General features: G+C 39.6%; 1 protein-coding gene across 1 annotated transcript in view; it reads left to right on the top strand.

The window, feature by feature from the left end:
* Positions 1 to 18,579, top strand: part of gcn1 (GCN1 activator of EIF2AK4) — a 128,719-nt gene that overhangs the window by 9,265 nt on the left and 100,875 nt on the right. Inside the window, exons 2-10 of the mRNA XM_043716089.1 lie at positions 2,748 to 2,850; positions 4,250 to 4,313; positions 7,824 to 7,955; positions 9,667 to 9,775; positions 12,350 to 12,448; positions 13,310 to 13,444; positions 14,553 to 14,621; positions 15,993 to 16,101; positions 18,430 to 18,504. Of these exons, the coding sequence (XP_043572024.1) occupies positions 2,748 to 2,850; positions 4,250 to 4,313; positions 7,824 to 7,955; positions 9,667 to 9,775; positions 12,350 to 12,448; positions 13,310 to 13,444; positions 14,553 to 14,621; positions 15,993 to 16,101; positions 18,430 to 18,504 (895 nt within the window). The remainder of the gene's footprint in view (positions 1 to 2,747; positions 2,851 to 4,249; positions 4,314 to 7,823; positions 7,956 to 9,666; positions 9,776 to 12,349; positions 12,449 to 13,309; positions 13,445 to 14,552; positions 14,622 to 15,992; positions 16,102 to 18,429; positions 18,505 to 18,579) is intronic.

The following is an 18,579-nucleotide window of genomic DNA, read 5'->3' as shown; positions in this document are numbered from 1 at the left end:
AGATTGTTTCTGAGCTGGTCACATCATGTAACAAAAAATTCGATTACTGAAGAAAGCATGGTGCCGTTGGGGACTTCAAAGGCGTTTGTAGGTAGTTCCAATTACAGCCTGGCATCTATTTAAATGGCTAAATTATCTCTTTCCGTTATTAATTTTTATTGGAACTGCATTTTCAAAAATCATTTTGTCTAAATCTTAACAATTCAGCCATTTCAGAGGTCCTGTTTGATTTCTTAATTTTGCCCTTTCAGCAATCTCTGAAAATAGGCACCTGTGTAGGGCAATGCAACTGAATATTTACTAAGCTTTATTCAGGTACCTTTCTCGAGTGAGTGTACTTACATCTGAGTCCAGACAAGTTAAAACTCAGAGCTGAGATAAAATGCACTTCCCAAATTTTCACCTTGCCAGGCTGTGGTCCTAAAATCAATTTTGTCCTTTCTTCACTATTTATATGAGCTAATTCAGTATGCGTAAGGGATCAGACATTTCTGGAATGTGGGGTTCAGTACCAGTGCATCTTAATGCCCTTATTTTTAGCTTTGTTAATGTTGACAGAGCTGGTCCTCTTCACTCCTGTGTTACATCTATTAATGGTAAGCTAGAGATAGTAATAGAACCAATAGTCTCTTTGGAAGTAAGTGTAAAACATTTGGAATTGTAAAGACTGTATCCGTTTTTTGTCTGTTGTTTTGGTTGTGGACTGAAATGAGAAAAGAACTGGTTTAAAGCCAAGGATTGTTGAAAGGTGGTTGCGCTTTTTAAAAGCAAGTTACCTGACGGATCGTAAGTGCTACTTACACCGCTCTTATTTCAATGAGGAAAGCCTTGTTACAGACAAGCTGGAGACAAGGGAATGTGTAGGTTAGTGATCAATTATTGATGACAAAGGCTTCCTGCCAACTAACATCTGCAGTTGACACATAGGTAGCTGATCAGCTTGGATCTGAAAGTTTAGGTAGAAATTATCAGACCTCTGGAAAAGAAGGTTCTGTTTCTCTCTGCAGTAAAAAGCATTTGAGCCTGAAGGTGGCTGTTTATTTCCCTTTTCCAACTGTAAGCTGTTACTTTTAATAAGGCAGAGATCTTTATAAATGTGAACCAGTCACCATGTGCCTTCTGCAAAAACTGAAAGTACCAGGAGATGGAAGGTAAAGAAGCAGCTTTCTGTTTTACAAGTGGGTTAGAGTTTTCACCAGTAGAGTCATACATCAATGTTTCATAATGGTTTATGGAGTCATAGAGTCATACAGCATGGAAACAGACCCTTCGGCCCACCATGCCTATACCAACAAACGCTAAACTATACTAATCCTATTTACTTGAACCCATCCATAACATTCCCTGACATTTTAAGTGCTCATTCAGATGCTCCTCAAAGTTGACTTGTCTGTGATGAAGAAAGCAAATGTAATGTTGTCATTTAGCTCAGGAGGGTTGGAATGTAAAAGCAGTGATGTGCTGCTGAGACTTTATACAGCTCTGGTTAGGCCCCATTTAGAATACTGTGTCCAATTTTGGGCCCTACACCTCAGGAAGGACATACTGGTGCTGGAGCATGTCCAGTAGAGATTCACACGGATGATCCCTGGAATGGGGAGCCTAACATCCGATGACCGGCTGAGGATCCTGAGATTGTATTTATTAGAGTTTAGAAGGTTGAATGGAGATCTAATAGAAACTTACAAGATAATGCATGGCTTAGATAGGGTGGACGCTGGGAAATTGTTTCCGTCAGGCGAGGATACTAGGACTCATGGGCACAGCCTTAGAATTAGAGGGGGTCAATTTAGAATGGTAATGAGGAGACATTTCTTCAGCCAGAGAGTGGTGGGCCTGTGGAATTCATTGCCACGGAGCGCAGTGGAGGCCGGGATGTTAAATGTCTTCAAGGCCTACATTGATAAATTCTTAATCTCACAAGGAATTAAGGGTTTCGGGGAGAGTATGGGTAAGTAGAGTTGAAATGCCCATCAGCCATGATTGAATAGCGGAGTGGACTCGATGGGCCAAATGGCCTTCCTTACACTCCTATTTCATATGGTCTTGAATGTTGTGAAAGTACCCACCACCACCACCAGCCTCTTGTGCAGCGCCTAGTGTATTTCTACCACCCTCCAATTCCCTCTAAACTACTTATTTCTCACCTTAAACCTATGCCCTCTGGCCTTAGAAATGTCTGCCATGGGGGGAAAGGTCTCACAATCTACTCTGTCGATGCCTATCATAATTTTGTATACTTCAATCAGATCCCTCCACTTCAGCATTCTGTGCTCCAGGGAAAACAAATCCAGGCTATTCAGTCTCTCCTCATAACTGAAACTTTCCATCCCAGCAACATCCTGGTGAATCTCCTCTGCATGTTCTCCATAACATTACATCCTCCCAATAGTTTGGTGACCAAAGCTGCAGACAGAATTCCATTTTCAGCTTAGTCGACGCTCTCCAATGTTACAACAAGACTTCCCTGCTCCTATATTCTATGCCCTGTGAATGTAATCAGTTAATTGTGTGAATTATTGTTAAATACAGAAACCGGGTTTATGTCTTTTTGTCAAGCTGAGCCTAAAAGACTGGTAAATTGGGGAAATTCTATGTTCTTGTTAAAATCTTCATCTTTTGCAATGACTCCAGGAGTAGTGGATTTCCAGCATGCTACCCCTGTGAAACGTAACAGAATACTGTGGGGTAAGTTGAATAATTTAATTAGTAGGATGAAGAGTGAGAACCGTGTGATTAACTTACAGGTTTCAGACACCCTTAGGAGGTTTGCTGCGAAAGTCACTACAGCCAGTGTGAAGGAGAGGCAACAGATACTTTCGGAATTGGGAAACTGTGTTATCGGCAAAGGTATGCCTCTTGAATCGATTCATCCCTATGCTGCCCAAGCATCCTAGCATTTTACATTAGGACAAAATGAAATTGTCATTTTGAATGTCTAGCTGTTCCACATTCTTTGGTGAAAATCTGGTGCACCCTGCTTGAAAGTATCTTACTGTCTCCCAGAGCTTGTGGCGTCATATTGATTTTTGAAGTGAACTCTGTTATAGTGTTTATTGAAGCCTGCTGGAGTGTCTCAGTTGAGAGCTGTTTGTTAATGCTGCATTGAACTCTACTATGATGTGATAAAGTGCAGGTCAGCAATATGCTGATTTGAGTGGTGGCCAGATGTCTGCCTGCAGGAAAAATTTGGGCAGAAAGCCAGACTAGTGGATAACAGGTGGTCAAACGATCAGGGAGTCTATGGACAGCAGATGAGGGAACTCTGTTGCTGGGTTTCTTGTCTTGTTTCTTTTTCTCTCCAGTCTATGGCTGAAAGCATTCTATAAATGCAATTTCTGCTCTCTGTTGATCCATTCTCCATTTGAGTCTTCAGTCTTCTGTGTTTGCAAAAAGAACTTCTATTTGAATAATGTCTTTCATCAGTCAGCACATCCCAAACTGACCAGTGAAGTGTTTCACCAGTATAAAATAAAGAGACATAATGGTTGCCTTGTGCAGAGCAGTCAGATAAGTGGCCAAATAACCTGCTTTGTCACTGTTGGGTGAAGACTGTTACTAGTTAGGATCCTTGGAGAAATCACCTGCTCTCTGAATAGTGCTGTTGACCTAAATAACCAAGCACTGAAGGCTCCAGTGAAGTGAAAATCTATGATCCTGTAATTCAGAAGTCTGAACACTACCCACTGAGTCAGTGGGTTTGGATTTTTTCCACTGTGCCTGCTTGTGCGAAAGATTGAGGCTTACTCTGTAGCTGAAGGTTTTTTCAATTCTGATGCATGATATGTCAATTCTGTCTCATGCTTGAGAGTATTTCATACCATTGACAGGACATTTAGTTTACAGGGAGTGGAGAGCGACAGTGGTACTATGATAATTTTATTAGGCTAGTTATCTAGAGGCTTAGCTTAATGATCTAAGGATACAGTATCCAATCCCGCCCCAGCAGTTGGGAGAATTTAAATTCTATTAAATAGTGGTCACAGAACTATCTTTGATTTGTCTTAAGAACCCATCTTGTTTTTTTTTGTAGGCAAGGAAGTCTGCTGTCCTTATCCATGTGTCTCTATGAAATATATCAGCAAGATATGCAATTCTAGGGCAATTAGGGATGGGCATCGAATTCTGGCCTTGAAAGATTTTTTTTGAAAGTATGTTAACATAGATGAAGGGATGGGGAACTTTATTCTTTAGCAACTGTCCCTATGTTTATTGCTGTGTAACAGCTGCTTATCATCTGTCCATTCAGATCTACCTGATGCTGCTGTGAAAGGTTTGTGCAAACTTTTCTGCTTGACTCTACATCGCTACAGGTTAGTACCAGAATTTTGGTTCAAATAATATATTTCCTTCTGGAGTTACTGCACCAACAACTGGAGCTAATGTAACTGTAGGTTCACTGTTTTATTCCTAATATGTTTGCAATTTGAGTGCATTCCTTGTTCTATAATTCTGCAAAGATACGTGTTGTTATTCTGTCTCACCATCTTCAGCTCACCATTGCCATTTTCACTCATCCTTAGTCCACCTCTGCTGTCATATTCAAACTTCGGTAAAAATAATATGTGCATGATGGAAATTATTGTTCCTAATTGTCTTTGAGAGGGTAGTGATTAAGTCTGAGTAGTTTGCTTTGCCACTTTAGATAGATGTTAAGAATAAAACAAAAAGTGCTGGAACAACTCAGCAGGTTTGGCAGAATTAGTTAGTTTTCAGTCCAATGTTTTTATTTCGGATCTCCAGCATCTGCAGATTTTTGTTTTTACTTTGATATAAGAGTAAAACATTTTGGTGTGGATCTGCAGTACCTTATCGGCTATACCATGGGAGGATGGCAGGCTGTTTTTCCCTAAATGATGATAGTGAAGCATTTGGGTTTGTGTAGTAAGGTGGCAGTTTCATTCAGTTTTACTGAGACCTGATTTAATTGCAAAGAGTGTTTACAAAGTGATTTCAAAGTCTCAAACTACAACACTAGAATTTAAACTCGGGTTTCCTGCAATGTCTAGCCGTCGGCATTACTGTTCTGGGATTTATTTACATTTTAGGGCTAAATCTCAACAAAAAAAGCTGAATTCTAGAAGATGATCTTCCCTCTGTTATATGATCAGAAGAATGGATGTCCACTGATGACACAATATTCAATACTATTCACAACTCCTCAGATATTGAAGCAGTCTGTGCTTTAAGACTTCAATACAGAGGAACTTTGATATTCCAAATGAGGTGGGCAGGCACTGTTTCATTCGGATAATTGATTATTCGAATAATTGATTTTACCTGAAAGGAGGGAAGCCATGCTGATCTAATGGTGTGCTCTACCAGAGAATTTGTTTAAATATAATTTTAATGTATTGAGCACAAGAGGAAACCGATTTCACATGATGAATAAAATAAAGCAATGATAATGCGAGAAAACTTTTTAAAAATGCAACAGTAGTTAGCATTTGGCAAGAAATGGTGGAGACAGTATTAAACAAGGTCCCAAACAGCTGCTATGATTGCAAGAGCATTTATCAATTTCCAGGAACTCAGTCTCGCGACAAAAAGATAGAAACATCACCTTGCGCATGCGTTTACATTCTCTGCCATTTTTTTCATGGACGGCCTGGTAAAGTGAGGGGAATACAGTACTCTAAAACACTTACTTTTGCAAAGGGCTGTGTAACAACCCTTACCTAAAAAATGTCCAATCACTGATTCTTGAGATGCTTATGTTTCTTTGTTTTTGCCAGCATTTTCACATGTTCTTCAGTACAGGTAAATCAAATACACTTACCTCTTTGATGTAGGACCTTGAAATCATCGTCGGATAATTGATATTCAGATAATCAAGGTTTCTCTGTAACATTCATGCTTGCGGTGATAAGTGGCAAGTAACATTTGTACCACATAAATGCCAGACAGTGACAGTCTGCAACAAGAGATAAGCTAACCACTTTCTTTTGACATTCAGCAGCATTACTATTGTTGAATTCCCCATCACCAACACCATGGTGTTCACCTTTGATCCGAAATTTAACTGAACCAATGAAATAAATAATATGATAACAAGAACAGGTCAGAGGTTTGGAATTCTGTGTTAATTAAATCGGCGACAGACTCCCCTAAGCTGGCCCAACATTTACAAGACAGAAGTCAGGAATGTGGTTGAATACTGTGCACTTAGCTGGATGGGTGCAGCTCCAACAATACTTAAGATGTTTGACATTGTCCAGGACAAAGCAGCAGCTTGATTGACATCCACCACCTTACTCCTTTCACCACTGACTTATTGTGACTCCAGTTTGTACCATTTGCAAGAGGCACTGCAGCAGCTTGTTGAGGCTTTTTTTTTAGCAATTCCTTTCAAATCTATGATTTCTGCCACCCAGAGGATTAAATATGCATGGGAATAATATGGAAATGTCCAGAGGAATGATGCCATTTACAAGTTCCTCTCTAATTCACACACCACCCTTATTTGGATTGCTACTGCCATTCTTTCACTTGGGTCAAAATCCTGAACTCCCTTAAAAGCAATGCACATGTCCTTGCAGTTGCGTGATCCAGTGACTCATCAAACTGATGCAATAAACCAACATCAGTTTTATTGCTTGTATCAAATGTCATCTTAATTCCTGGGAGGCTGTCTCAGATCTTTGGAAGCATGGATCGCCCGAAGGGGATCTGCTGATTATCCAGCTCTCTGCTCCCCATGTTGATTCTACCCCAGCCTGCATCATTCCTTATTCTCACCAAGCTTGTATTTGTAGAGTGGGGATCAGTAAGGGAGGGTTGCTGTCATATTGTTCTGGGTAGAATATAGTATCAAATTAGTAGTGAGGCTAATGGTTCTCATTGCAATGCCATTTGCAAACAAGTAACATAGTTAAATTCAGATATCCAGAGGTGTCTTTGCTTCACTGAATGAAACTTGCCACTGAAAGTTAGGTTTGTTCATTTCCATCTGATGACCCTTTTAAACAGCATAATATATTTTTAAATTATTGCCAATCAATCTCTCTATCCCTGAAATTGAGCTGTTGCAATACAGGAGTCTCACTTCTTCAGTCTTAATTGCTGGAGATCTGTAAACTTGATTTTACCTTTCTATCTATGTCTTTCTCTCTATCAATCTAATCTTTCCTCCCATCCCTTTATTTCTTTTTGTTTATCAAATTGTACCTTTAATTCATCCCATCTATTTTATACTTCCTTCTAAATCCTTGATAATTTCACAATCTTTCAATCTGGTTGTTTAAAGAGTTGCTTCCCCTCTTCACTCGGGTTCCTGATTTTTGTTTTTCCTTACTGCGACATTAACAGCTTACATTTTCAGGAACTTGTCAGACCAACAATTTAAAACAGACGTCCGTATCTTGGCAGATTATGGTCCAGTATCTTTGCGTGGAAAGCCCAGCTATATCTTGGCTCTCTGACTATCAATGCAAGCAAACTACTTTTCTCAATTCTCCTTACTCCAAAAGACGGTTTTCTTTTAAACCATGCTTAAGGTGATGAATGTTGGTGCTGCCAAATTCTTGCCATGAATTGCAGCATTAAGGATTCAAAAGTGAGGTAGAAGGAGATTAGCTGCAGATTTCACATATACTATTCAATAATATATCTAAGGCTTGGTTCAAAGCGTCTTTGTTCATATTCTAACCTTGCTCTTTAATGGTCCCTCTGAACATTTGAACTGATATGGATCAGTAACTCCAAGATGCAGATAAATATAATCCTTTTAACCACATCAGTCTTTGCCTTGCAGTTAGGTTGCTGAATAATAAGGCTTATGAAAAGTATTAGAATTAACTATTTGTTTTGCTATCATTTGGCAGGGATGGAACATCACAAAGAGCCCTTCAGACAGTAATTCAACAACTGGTTGAAAGTCATGCTGAGGCAACAACAAAACACCTGGTGCAATGCCTGCAGTCGACAGGGATCACCTGTAAGAATAGCAATCCAAGGTATAATGAAAGGCGAGGTTTGATGATAGTTGTGGATAGATCATCTTCTGAATTGGAGATTCCATAGTCTTTACGGTTAATTGATCAAAATAGAATTGAGACAAAGCAGAAATGGAGCATCATGTGACCTTAGGACATGTTGCACTTCGCATTGCAAATTGTAGATCTCTAACCTGTCATATACTACACATAACCAATTGATGTGGCAATCGCTACTAAAACTGAACACATTGAGCCAGGCTTGAAGCTGGATATGTGTCTATCAGAGGGTTATAGGTTCTGAATCAGTTACATAGCTTCAGAACTGATTGATCAAACTGAATTGTGTTAGTTTTAATTTATTATAACTGGATATATTTATACTAAATATTAATTGACATTGTACAGTAGCAAAATTCAGCAAGTGTCATTTATTTGAGGAATGTTTGGCCTTATTGGTGAATCAAATCATAATTGATTACTGCAGTAATCACTTCAATGGGTCTGAGCTAGACATTGAAACTCCGTCTCTAATTGAAATTTTTTGGTTGTAGTTGTCCAGAAAATCTCCACTTCTACAGAGATGCTGGCTACGTAAAAGACATTTGTGTTTTTTTTTGTCTGAGGTGCGATCTCTGACAGATAATGCTGTCTCTAGATCAAATCATTCCAGAGAGCCACAATTCAAAATGGTATTGTCCTAAGGACCTGCTGTCCATTTGGTGGTACAGAGAGCTCTGGACATGTGTGTGTATACCATTGGATTGCAAGATGATTATTGGAAATAATCAGCCCTTTCAATCAGCAGGCACTAATTGAAAGAACCTATTCTGGGTCAGGAGGTTCTGGGATTCCATTTAAAAGTTAATTGGATCCCTTGATTTACAATATGGAAATAGTATAATCCTGTTTGTGAATTGGGATCGGTAGGAGGTCATTCTCTACTTCAAGTTAGCTCCACTATCAATAATGGCTTCTGTTCCAAATTCCATATTTACAATGAATAGTATTTGATTCTGTCATCTATCAAGTGTCTGACTATCTCTGACTGAAAAGTATTCAATGACCCTGCCTTCACTGCCCTCTGAGATTCAGAACTCCAAGCTGCACAAGCTTCCGAGAGAGAAAATAAAAGTGTTCTCATTGTTGTCCCAAAAGTCAACCCTAATTTTAAGAGTGTCACCTATCTTCTGGATTCAGCTGCAAGAATAAAAATCCTTTCCATTCTCACCTTGTCAAGATCATTCAGGATCTTCAATGAAATGATTTTTCACTCTTACCTCTGTCTTGAGTGAGGGTTGCATGACTTTGCTCCTGAGGCAGAGACTTCCAATGCCATTGAATATTTTGAAGCCTGAAGTAGATAATTCTTGTTTGGCAGGGAAAATTTGCAAAAGAAGTTCTTTTGTTACTTTCCTTTGAGGTAGAGAAAAGAGATTCCCAGCTCCATTATAACCCCACAGCTCTGAGTGGAGGCAAAAGGATCAATAAGTCTGTCATGGATAGGAATTGCAGAGAGACCAGACCAGGGAGCGTGTGGAATAATACGAGTGTCAGCTTGCGGATAACAACCAGCATCCGCCATACCCAATGATATGCTGAGTGAAGGGGGCTTTGGATGTATCAATTTCTGTTCGGGTTATTTTTGAGAATTCCTTTTCAATTATGAGATTGTAGTAATCTAAAGTCATTAACATCTAAGTATGCGCTCCTACCCTTTCTCTCTCAACAGTAAAAGCAGTGCCTCAGCAGCATCCCTTGCTCTCAACTGGACATTACTGCTGGTCAAGACAGCATTCGCAACCCCTGAGAAACAAGCAACCGAGATTTGGATAAAGTTGGTGAGTATCGGGGTATAGAAGTGCCTGATTTTTACTTATGGCTATTGAAGCAAAGATTGGAGTCAGTTCAACATTCAGAAAATATACAAAAAATGTTACTGCAGCTTGTTGAATCTTTGTCTGTAAGGAAAGCAGCTTGGGCTGGATGAATTAAATAAAATGTGTAAATGATCAGCATTTTTGCACATATTTCATTTTGGAAGGGAGCAAAGTAAAAGCTTGTTGTATGACATCAGAGGGAGTTAAGGTGAGATGGACCTCATGGTAGAGTGTGAAGTACACAGATTGTACAGGAAATGGGCACAGAGAGTTTTCCATATTACATTTAGAGTTCCTAAAGCTGCTGGTTTCTTGCAAAGTTTGAAAAGGATTGCTTTGCTTCCTGACAGAAACGTCAACCTTCCTATTTGTTTTATCATTTCTCATTTGATCCATCCATTAGAAGAGCTTCCATCTATAAAAATGGGGCAAATCCTTATTAAGGTACAATGATGGCTAATAGTCAGAACTCACCTACTCTCTTAGTAGTCCAGACGAGAGCAGAAAGGACCTTGCCTTTCACATCTCATCCAAATGATTGCACTTATGACAGTGCAGCATTTCCTGTACTCAAGCAGAGTGCTTGATCAGAATATGCCTATGGCATAGAATCTGAACTGAATCTTCTGAATCAGAGGCAAGAATGTTGCCTAATATCTACAAGATGCACTTCAGAAATTCACCAAAGATCCGCAGACAATACCTTCCAAACCCATGACCTCTTCCACCTCGAAGGATAAGGGCAGCAGATACGTGGGAACACTACCACATTCAAGTTCCCCTTTAAGCCACTCATCATCCTGACTTAGAAATATATTGCCGTTCCTTCACTGTCGCTGGGTCAAAATCTTGGACTTCCTTCCCTAATGGCATTGTGGATCAACCCACAGTAGATGGACTGCACTGGTTCAGGAAGACAGCTCACCATAACCTTCTCAAGGGTAACTAAGGATGGGCAATAAATGCTGGTCAGCCAGCAACACACACACACCCATCTCATAAATGAATGTTAAAAACTGCCATGGTTCAAGGGTATCAGGTGGTAGAGTGGTGAGACAAACTGCAGAAATCTGAGAGTAGTGAATAACAAAACGATTATAGAATAAGTAGGGACCACTTGACCCGTGATGTTTATATTAACTCTCTGAAAGGCCAGTTCCATTTCCTTGCATTTTCCCCAGAGCAAATTTTCTCTTTATAGGAGCTTAGATTAGATCACTTAGTGTGAAAACAGGCCCTTCGGCCCAACAAGTCCACACCGACCCTCCGAAGAGCGACCCACCCCCCTACGTTTACTCCTTCACCTAACACTACAGGCAATTTAGCATGGCCAATTCACCTAACCTGCACATCTTTGGAGCGTGGGAGGAAACCGGAGCACCCGGAGAAAACCCACGCAGACACTGGGAGAAAGTTGCCTGAGGCGGGAATTGAGGCAGCAGTGCTAACCACTATGCCGCCCAGCTTATCCAGTTCTTTTTGAAAGCCATGATTGAATTTGCTCCCGCCACAATCTTGGGCAATGCAGTCCAGATCTTAACCATTCTCTGCATGAAAGAGTTATTCCTGGTCACCATTAGTTCCTTTGACAATCATGTCAAATCTGTGTTCTTAAATTCTAGATATTAGAAGCATTTTCTCCTCCTTTAAACTGCTCAGACCCTTCATGATTTTTAACAATGCTACAAAATCTCCCCAACCTTATTTTCAAGAGTACAGTCCCACTTTCGCCAATCTGGAACCATTTTTTTTCTGACCATCTAGAATACCTTAAAATGAAGTGCCTAATCTTGGACGTAATACTTCAGTTAAAGCAAAATCACTAGTTGATAGAGGTTTTTCATAAATTCTTTGTTGATGTAATGCATCAGTTTATAAATCCAAGGATCCTATATTTCAATCTTCCTGCTGACTTCACTTTTTTTTATACTTAACCCCTGTTCTGTGTCCTTGCAACCTTTCAGAATTAACAGATCAATGTTGGCTTTCCGTAATTAATTCATCCTTGTCCAAGTGTGACAGTTTGTTAGTTTTATTCAGATTATTGTTCCTGAACAAAGATCTCTTTGGTTTATTGCTGTAGTATTTATATGAGCAGAGATGTAAAATTTTCAATCCTACAACCCTCTCGCACCACCAAAAGTGGATTGGATGATTATGCCATCACATGCCATCACATGCATCCCATCTGGTCCTGGTGACTTAACAACATTTAAGTGCAATCAACCTTTTATCATTTTGTCATTGTTGTTCCATCCTCTGTCTCAACAGCCAGTTCTTCCATTTTGACTTTTTTTGGCATTTTTTTGCTCTCATAGTACCTCACCCATGCCATCTCTCTCTCTATGGTTCCCCTGTTCAGTCCCTAATTGACAAGAAGCTGGAGGAGCTCAAGCCAGAATCAAATTAGAAGATTGCATGGATAAATTCAGTCTCCGAGGTGGACTTTCAGATGCACAGTTGAATACATCTGGTGTGGACAGTGAAAATTCAACTGACAGTGATCAAACTGCAACATCTTGTGTTTCCTAATAGGTAGATGTACAGTGCCTGCTCTTAATGGAGGTTATGGGTGGTGGTAACAAGCATACAGTGAATGGGGTCCTGAAGAAACTCAAACATCTATGGAAAGAGGTAAGGAAAAAATGGAGTCAGTGGTATGGAATGATGCCTGGATCAAGGGGCAGGTTAATGACTGCAGAATGAACTGAGAAAAAGGGTGAAGCAGAGTCATGAGAATGCAGTGAGCAACAACTTGTGACTATTGTATACAAGATTATCTTTGAGAAAAGCTGGATAGGGCTGAAATGATGAAAGAAATTTCTGTGGACAGATATGGTTCTTGGCTTTTATATTTTTCATCATTATTGTGATAGACATAACATGATGAAATACTGCCACTAATTGAGTTTCTACATTTTGAATCTTCTATTGGTCAAAGTGTGGCAAAAGTTTTGATTTGATAGTTACATTTGAAGTTCAGTTTTCACTTAGATAATTTTCTCCAATTGTGGAAAAGAACACTGACTTGCAATTAGATAGCATCCTTCACAAGCTCAGGATTTTTCAAAGCAATTCACTGTCAATGATAATAATAAATGACATATACAGTTCTTCAGGCAGCACAGAAAAACAAGACCTGCAGGTTTCTGTGCACAAGTTGTTGAAGATAGAAAAGTAGGTTAGGAAAATGATTAAATAATGTTTTTGGGATTCTTTCAAAAGATGGCAGCCATATGAGGAAAACTATCTCTCATTTATAAGCCAGCTGCATCATCTAGTGCCTGGAACCAGTCACCCTGTATGAGATTCAATTCTAAAATGAGTCTAACAAAATCTGACTGTGCTAATGGATGTGCAATGCTCTGGTTTACTTAGTCCCAGTCTCAAATATCTGTACAAGGGAGAGCATTCTTGAGCACTACAGATCCATTGTGCGGCTTGTAAGTCTGGTGCCTGATCCATTTTACCTTTATCTTCTACTTCTCTTCACAGAACCCAGATCTTGCACAGCAGTATTTGGCAACAACAGTGAGTCTGGAACCAAACCCACTCCATTTAGCAATGCTAGGAGTTTTAGTGCAGTACTGTACAGATCAGAAAGATATCGCCACCATCAACAAGCATAAGGTATTTAACATATCTTTGCTTTCCAGATTTTTAGAGAACTTTGCACTGTAATGTTTTGGATCAAATGGTTCTGCATAATGGAACCATTTTAATCATAGCTTACCCCTTATTAATAATGACTTAATCCTGCTGAACCAATGTGGGCAGAGAGGTCTCAACAGGAATACAAGCAGAACGTGTTAAAAACATGTCTGAAGAAGTTATATTTGACAGAAAACACTAACTCTTTTCCTCAGCTGCTGCAGGTTACCTGAACATTTATAGTACTTTTTGTTTAGGATTTCCAGTATCTGCAGTATTTTGCTTTGATTTTAGGAACTTAAATGGATTTGAAGAGATTTCAATGATTGAGAGCTTTATAGGAACTGTAGAGCTCTGATTCTTCAGCTGATAATCAGTTAATTCTCAATTGACTTATCCCTTAATTCCATTAGCTTGATTTTTTAAACTTTTAATCAATTTCACTTTAGTTTTCCTTTGGCACTCGAATAGATTTGGAGAGGAAAGAGTTCTAGACGTCCACTTGCTTTGTCTGAAGGAGTGCTTCATGACATTATTTCTGAATGAACAAGCTTGAACCTTTAAGTTAATGCACCATGCTCCAGAGGAAATGCTTTCTCTCAATCCACCATGCCAATTTAAGAAACATTTATTGTAAATACCTCAATTAGATCATCTCTTAATATTCTGTGTTCAAGGGAGTGCAAGCTAGTGGTTGCACCTGGCCATCCTTAAATATCCATTCAGCTGCAGCATCATTCTGGTACATCTGAGCTGTAGTTTTCCCTAAGCTACACTGCATCCTGAAAATCAAATCACAGACTGCATTCAAATGGCCCTCTTATGTCCAAGCATTTGTGGCCTGTCAAAAATTTGGCCAGTGCACTTAAGGAAATTGCCTGTACGTTGTTGCCTTCAAGGCCGGTATGTCATCTAGCACAGCGTGATGCAACCGATGTGTCCCAAGGCATTTTGAACTTGAAGGGATACCATTGTACTGGTGCCACAGGTTCATCTTGTCTACACTGAGATAATTTCCAAATGATCGATGCATTATTTGATTTTCCTGGACAAAGGCTGACCACTTCTCCTCTTAACTGTTTTACAGAATCAGATGTTAGATCTCTACATGAAGACGGTGCTGATGAGCAAAACCAAACCTCCAAAATATCTTCTGGTGAGCAGCAATTTAAAGTCATTTAGAAAGTTTACAAGAATTTAAATAGAATGAGCGCATGGTTTCTTTAATCATTTTTAAGAATTGTGTCTTTTTATTTTGTGCTTGTTTTAAAAGAAAAACTGTGGACTGGTTCTTAGCAACTGAGCAGTTTGGAACTGGGACCAAGTTACAGAGAAAGCAAAGTGTTCAGTTCTTCCCCTGCTCAGGAGCGGCCTCTCTGTTCTCTGCAGACAAAACTTACTGTAAACCCAAAGAAAACTGGTTATTTTTCCTGCAACAATTGTTTTAAGTTGTGACTTTTGACTGATAAGTCAGAGACATTTTAGATGTGGACTGTTCACTTTTTGTCTCTTACCAATAAGTGAAAGCATCCACAGAAGGACTATTGAAACAACATGTTATCCAGCAGAAGAATCATAAGGATCATTTCAACATCAGAACTTGGGAACAAAGACTATTGAACTGTCTTTCCAGTTTATCTCCTCTGACCAATAATCAATTTTTCCTGTGGTTTTGCCTGTGTCTGTAAGGTGGAGTTTTAATTGCTCGTGTTAAATGCTAACAGCTTCTAGTGCGTAGAATGTGTACAGTGTGGAAACAGTCCCTTCGGCCCAACAAGTCCAGATTGACCCTCCACACAGTAACCCACTCAGACCCATTCCCTACCCTATGTTTTAGCCCCGACAAATGCACCTAACCTGCACATCCCTGAACACTGTGGGCAATTCAGCTTGGCCAATTTACCTAACCTGCAAATCTTTGGATTGTGGGAGGAAACTGGAACACCCAGAGGAAACCCATGCAGGCACTGGGAGAATGTACAAACTCCACACACAGTTGCCCAAGGCTGGAATCGTAGCCAGGTTCCTGGTGTTGTGAGGCAGCAGTGCTAGCCACTGTGCCGCCCACCTTATAGCTGTTTACCCCAGCTAATTACTTTCATTAAATAGTAATTCTTGTTTACTTCACTTTGTATCGGTCTGGGTCTGAAAGTCAAGTAAATAGGGGATCTTTACATATTTTATAACAATTTTTACTTTTGTGATGACTCAGGAATGCCCGGATTCAGCTTCCGGAACACTATCTCAATGAGTCATTACACCATTCTCTGCCGTTCAGTTGTCCATTTAGGGTCTCTGTAGATACATTGGTTGAAACTGCTGCTCTGGTCACATAACAAAAGTAGAATCTTTCTACTTATTAGAAAGCCTTCACTGAGTCCGTTTGGGAATAGGATTAATTCCAAGGAATTCAATGTGGTGCTAGTTAAAATGTGGCCACATAACATAATGAAAGAAATATACATTTTGTCTCATTTAATACTCAAATAATGAATGCTGGAGGTGCTTTCCTGTTTTGCTTTCACAGGAACGCTGTGAACCACTGCTTCGCCATGTGTCCCATGAAGAGTTCAAGAGCTCTCTGCTCCCTACAATGCATAAATCTATCCTGCGTAGCCCAGAGAATGTAATCGAAAGTAAGTGAGGTGCAAGTTGACCTGCATTGTTGATATTTTATGTTTCCAATCTTTCTCTTCTCTAGCTATAGTTATTGAGTATAATCAGTCCTCTGGTATCTCAGAAACTTTACTAGACCAGCCATGCAAATACTGGCTACAAGACCAGGTTGCAAGCTGGAAATTCAGTGAGTGTAATTCATCTGACTTGCTAAACTCTGGCCGTGTCTACAAAGCACAAGTCAGAAATGATCACCATTTGCCTGAATCACTGGAGTTCCAACTGCATCGAAGAATTTTGACACCATTCAAGAAAAAATGTATACTTGGCTGGCACCCAACCCACCAACTTCAACATTCAGTCTCTGGCGCCAGTGTATGGTGTGAACCATCTACAACATGCACTGCAGCAAATCATGAATAGCATGCCTCTAAATCTATAACCGTTACCATCTAAAAGGCTTAAAACGGACACATCAAGATACCACTGTCTGAAAGATTCCATGCAGAGGTCACACACTATAAAGTGGAAGTAGAATATGAGAGAAAGCGAGCTGGTAATATGTTTCAACAATTAAATGGAGAAAGAGTAATTAAAACTAGTATTGATCCTGTAGCGAGCAAGTCCAGGCGACTGATATTGCAAAAACCAGGAAATCACGGAGGCTTTGAACAGATAATCTGTGTCTGTCTTCACTGAGGAAATTTCCTAAAAACATTAGAAAATCAAATGCTGAAAGAGTGGTTGGAATTTAAAATAATTGCCAGCACCAGGAATAAGGAGGTGGGAAGTATTAAGACCTAAAGCTGACAAGTTCCCAAGATTTGAATGGCCTGCACTGAAGGATCTCAAAAGAAATGCCGACAGACGTTGTATTGACATTGGTTATAATCTTTCAGAATTCCTTGGATTTTATAATTGTTTCATCAAATTGAGAAGTTGTGAACAACACCATTATTTAAGGAAAGAGAGGCAGAAAGCTAGGCTATGTTAGCCTAGCATCAGTCATGGATAAATTGCAGGAATCCATTTTAAGGGGGTTATAGCAGGATGCATTAAAGTCCTGCTGTATGCAGGGCATGCATTTCTGGCAAATGCCGCAATGAATGGTTTTCACAAACAGCAAACATCACCCTCTGTGCTTGTGCACACTTCTACTTCATGAATTTCTTCACTTATCCAAAGTTTAAAAGAGGAAAGATTAGATTCTCACTTGGCAAAAGAGGTGTACAGTAAGTATTACATGAATAAGCAAATTCATGAAGGACATACATGCAAATGAGGACTTTACTGTATTTAGAGAATCATTGTGAGATTTGGAAGAGTCAATATTGTTCTATGGAAGGAAAACCATTAATTTTGGGAAGTGGGTTTAAGAGGTCTACGAGAATTGCCTGGAAGTTCTGCGAATGGTGGTAGTGGTCAACATTGCTTCATTGGCTGTGATGCCTGAGGCTTTGACTCGACTGCTGATTTACTTCAAGCTGCATCCCTGAGTAGGTTTTGGACCTGCTAGAAAAAGCACAAAGTAAATTTGTGGAAACACCACAATAGTTTTGGGCAAACAGCTCCGGTCTCCATGGTTCTGGCATCCGATCCCATTCTTGTAAGAAGTTGTGCAGTAATGTGGGGAGGGCAAAATTGGGGATTGAAAATTTTAAATTTAAGCACATTCCATATGCATTAGGATTTGAGTTGAATAATTGGCTGCGTCCTGTATCAAAATATGCCATTACATCCATGGAAGATAGCTAAATTGGCATAGACCAGGAGTTAAAATTTCACATGTTGTTTGAAGTCATGCAGTGTCGTGATGTTTTAAGTAAACCCTGATAACGTAACAATCATGGCTGTGTTAATTGCACACTCCCCAGTGGTCAGAAGATTGTGAACCAAAACTCTAGACTGATCTTCCAACGTAGTACCAAGGGGATGTTGTGTTGTCGGATATTCCTTCTTTCAGAAATGTTAATGCTATGATGCTCCCTTATGATGATGCACAAAACCCCAAGGTATTATTTAATAAAGGTTAATCAGGATGTGTTCCCTGCTGTCTTGGCTCATATGTATCCTTCAGATATCACTTAATTAACAAAAACAGAGTATCTATTTGTGATCGCAATTTGTTTACCAGGAGCTTGCTGTACGTAAATTGCTGTTGTCTTTCATACATCATCACAATGTACTTTAAGTGTGAAACACTTTGGGACATCCTGCAGTTGTGAAAGGTGGTATATAAATGCAAGTCTTTCTTTCACTTCTCCGCTGTTGTTGAAACTACTGCTGAGGGAAGTGATGGATTGAATTTTCCTTTGTTTGGCAATCACTGATTGACTTTTTTTTCACAGCGGTCTCCTACCTATTATCTTCAGTAACCCTTGACCTTAGCCAGTATGCAGTGGACATTGCCAAAGGCCTTGCAAGTAAGTGTGAAATAGAGAGCTATGTAATGAGTTGTCCTCTCTTATAATAATAAATGAAAAAAAATGCAACATTTG

Source organism: Chiloscyllium plagiosum, chromosome 25, assembly GCF_004010195.1.
Source record: "Chiloscyllium plagiosum isolate BGI_BamShark_2017 chromosome 25, ASM401019v2, whole genome shotgun sequence".
NCBI lineage: Eukaryota > Metazoa > Chordata > Chondrichthyes > Orectolobiformes > Hemiscylliidae > Chiloscyllium > Chiloscyllium plagiosum.
The sequence above is the reverse complement of the archived record's forward strand: the minus strand, read 5'-3'. Positions and strand labels throughout refer to the sequence as shown.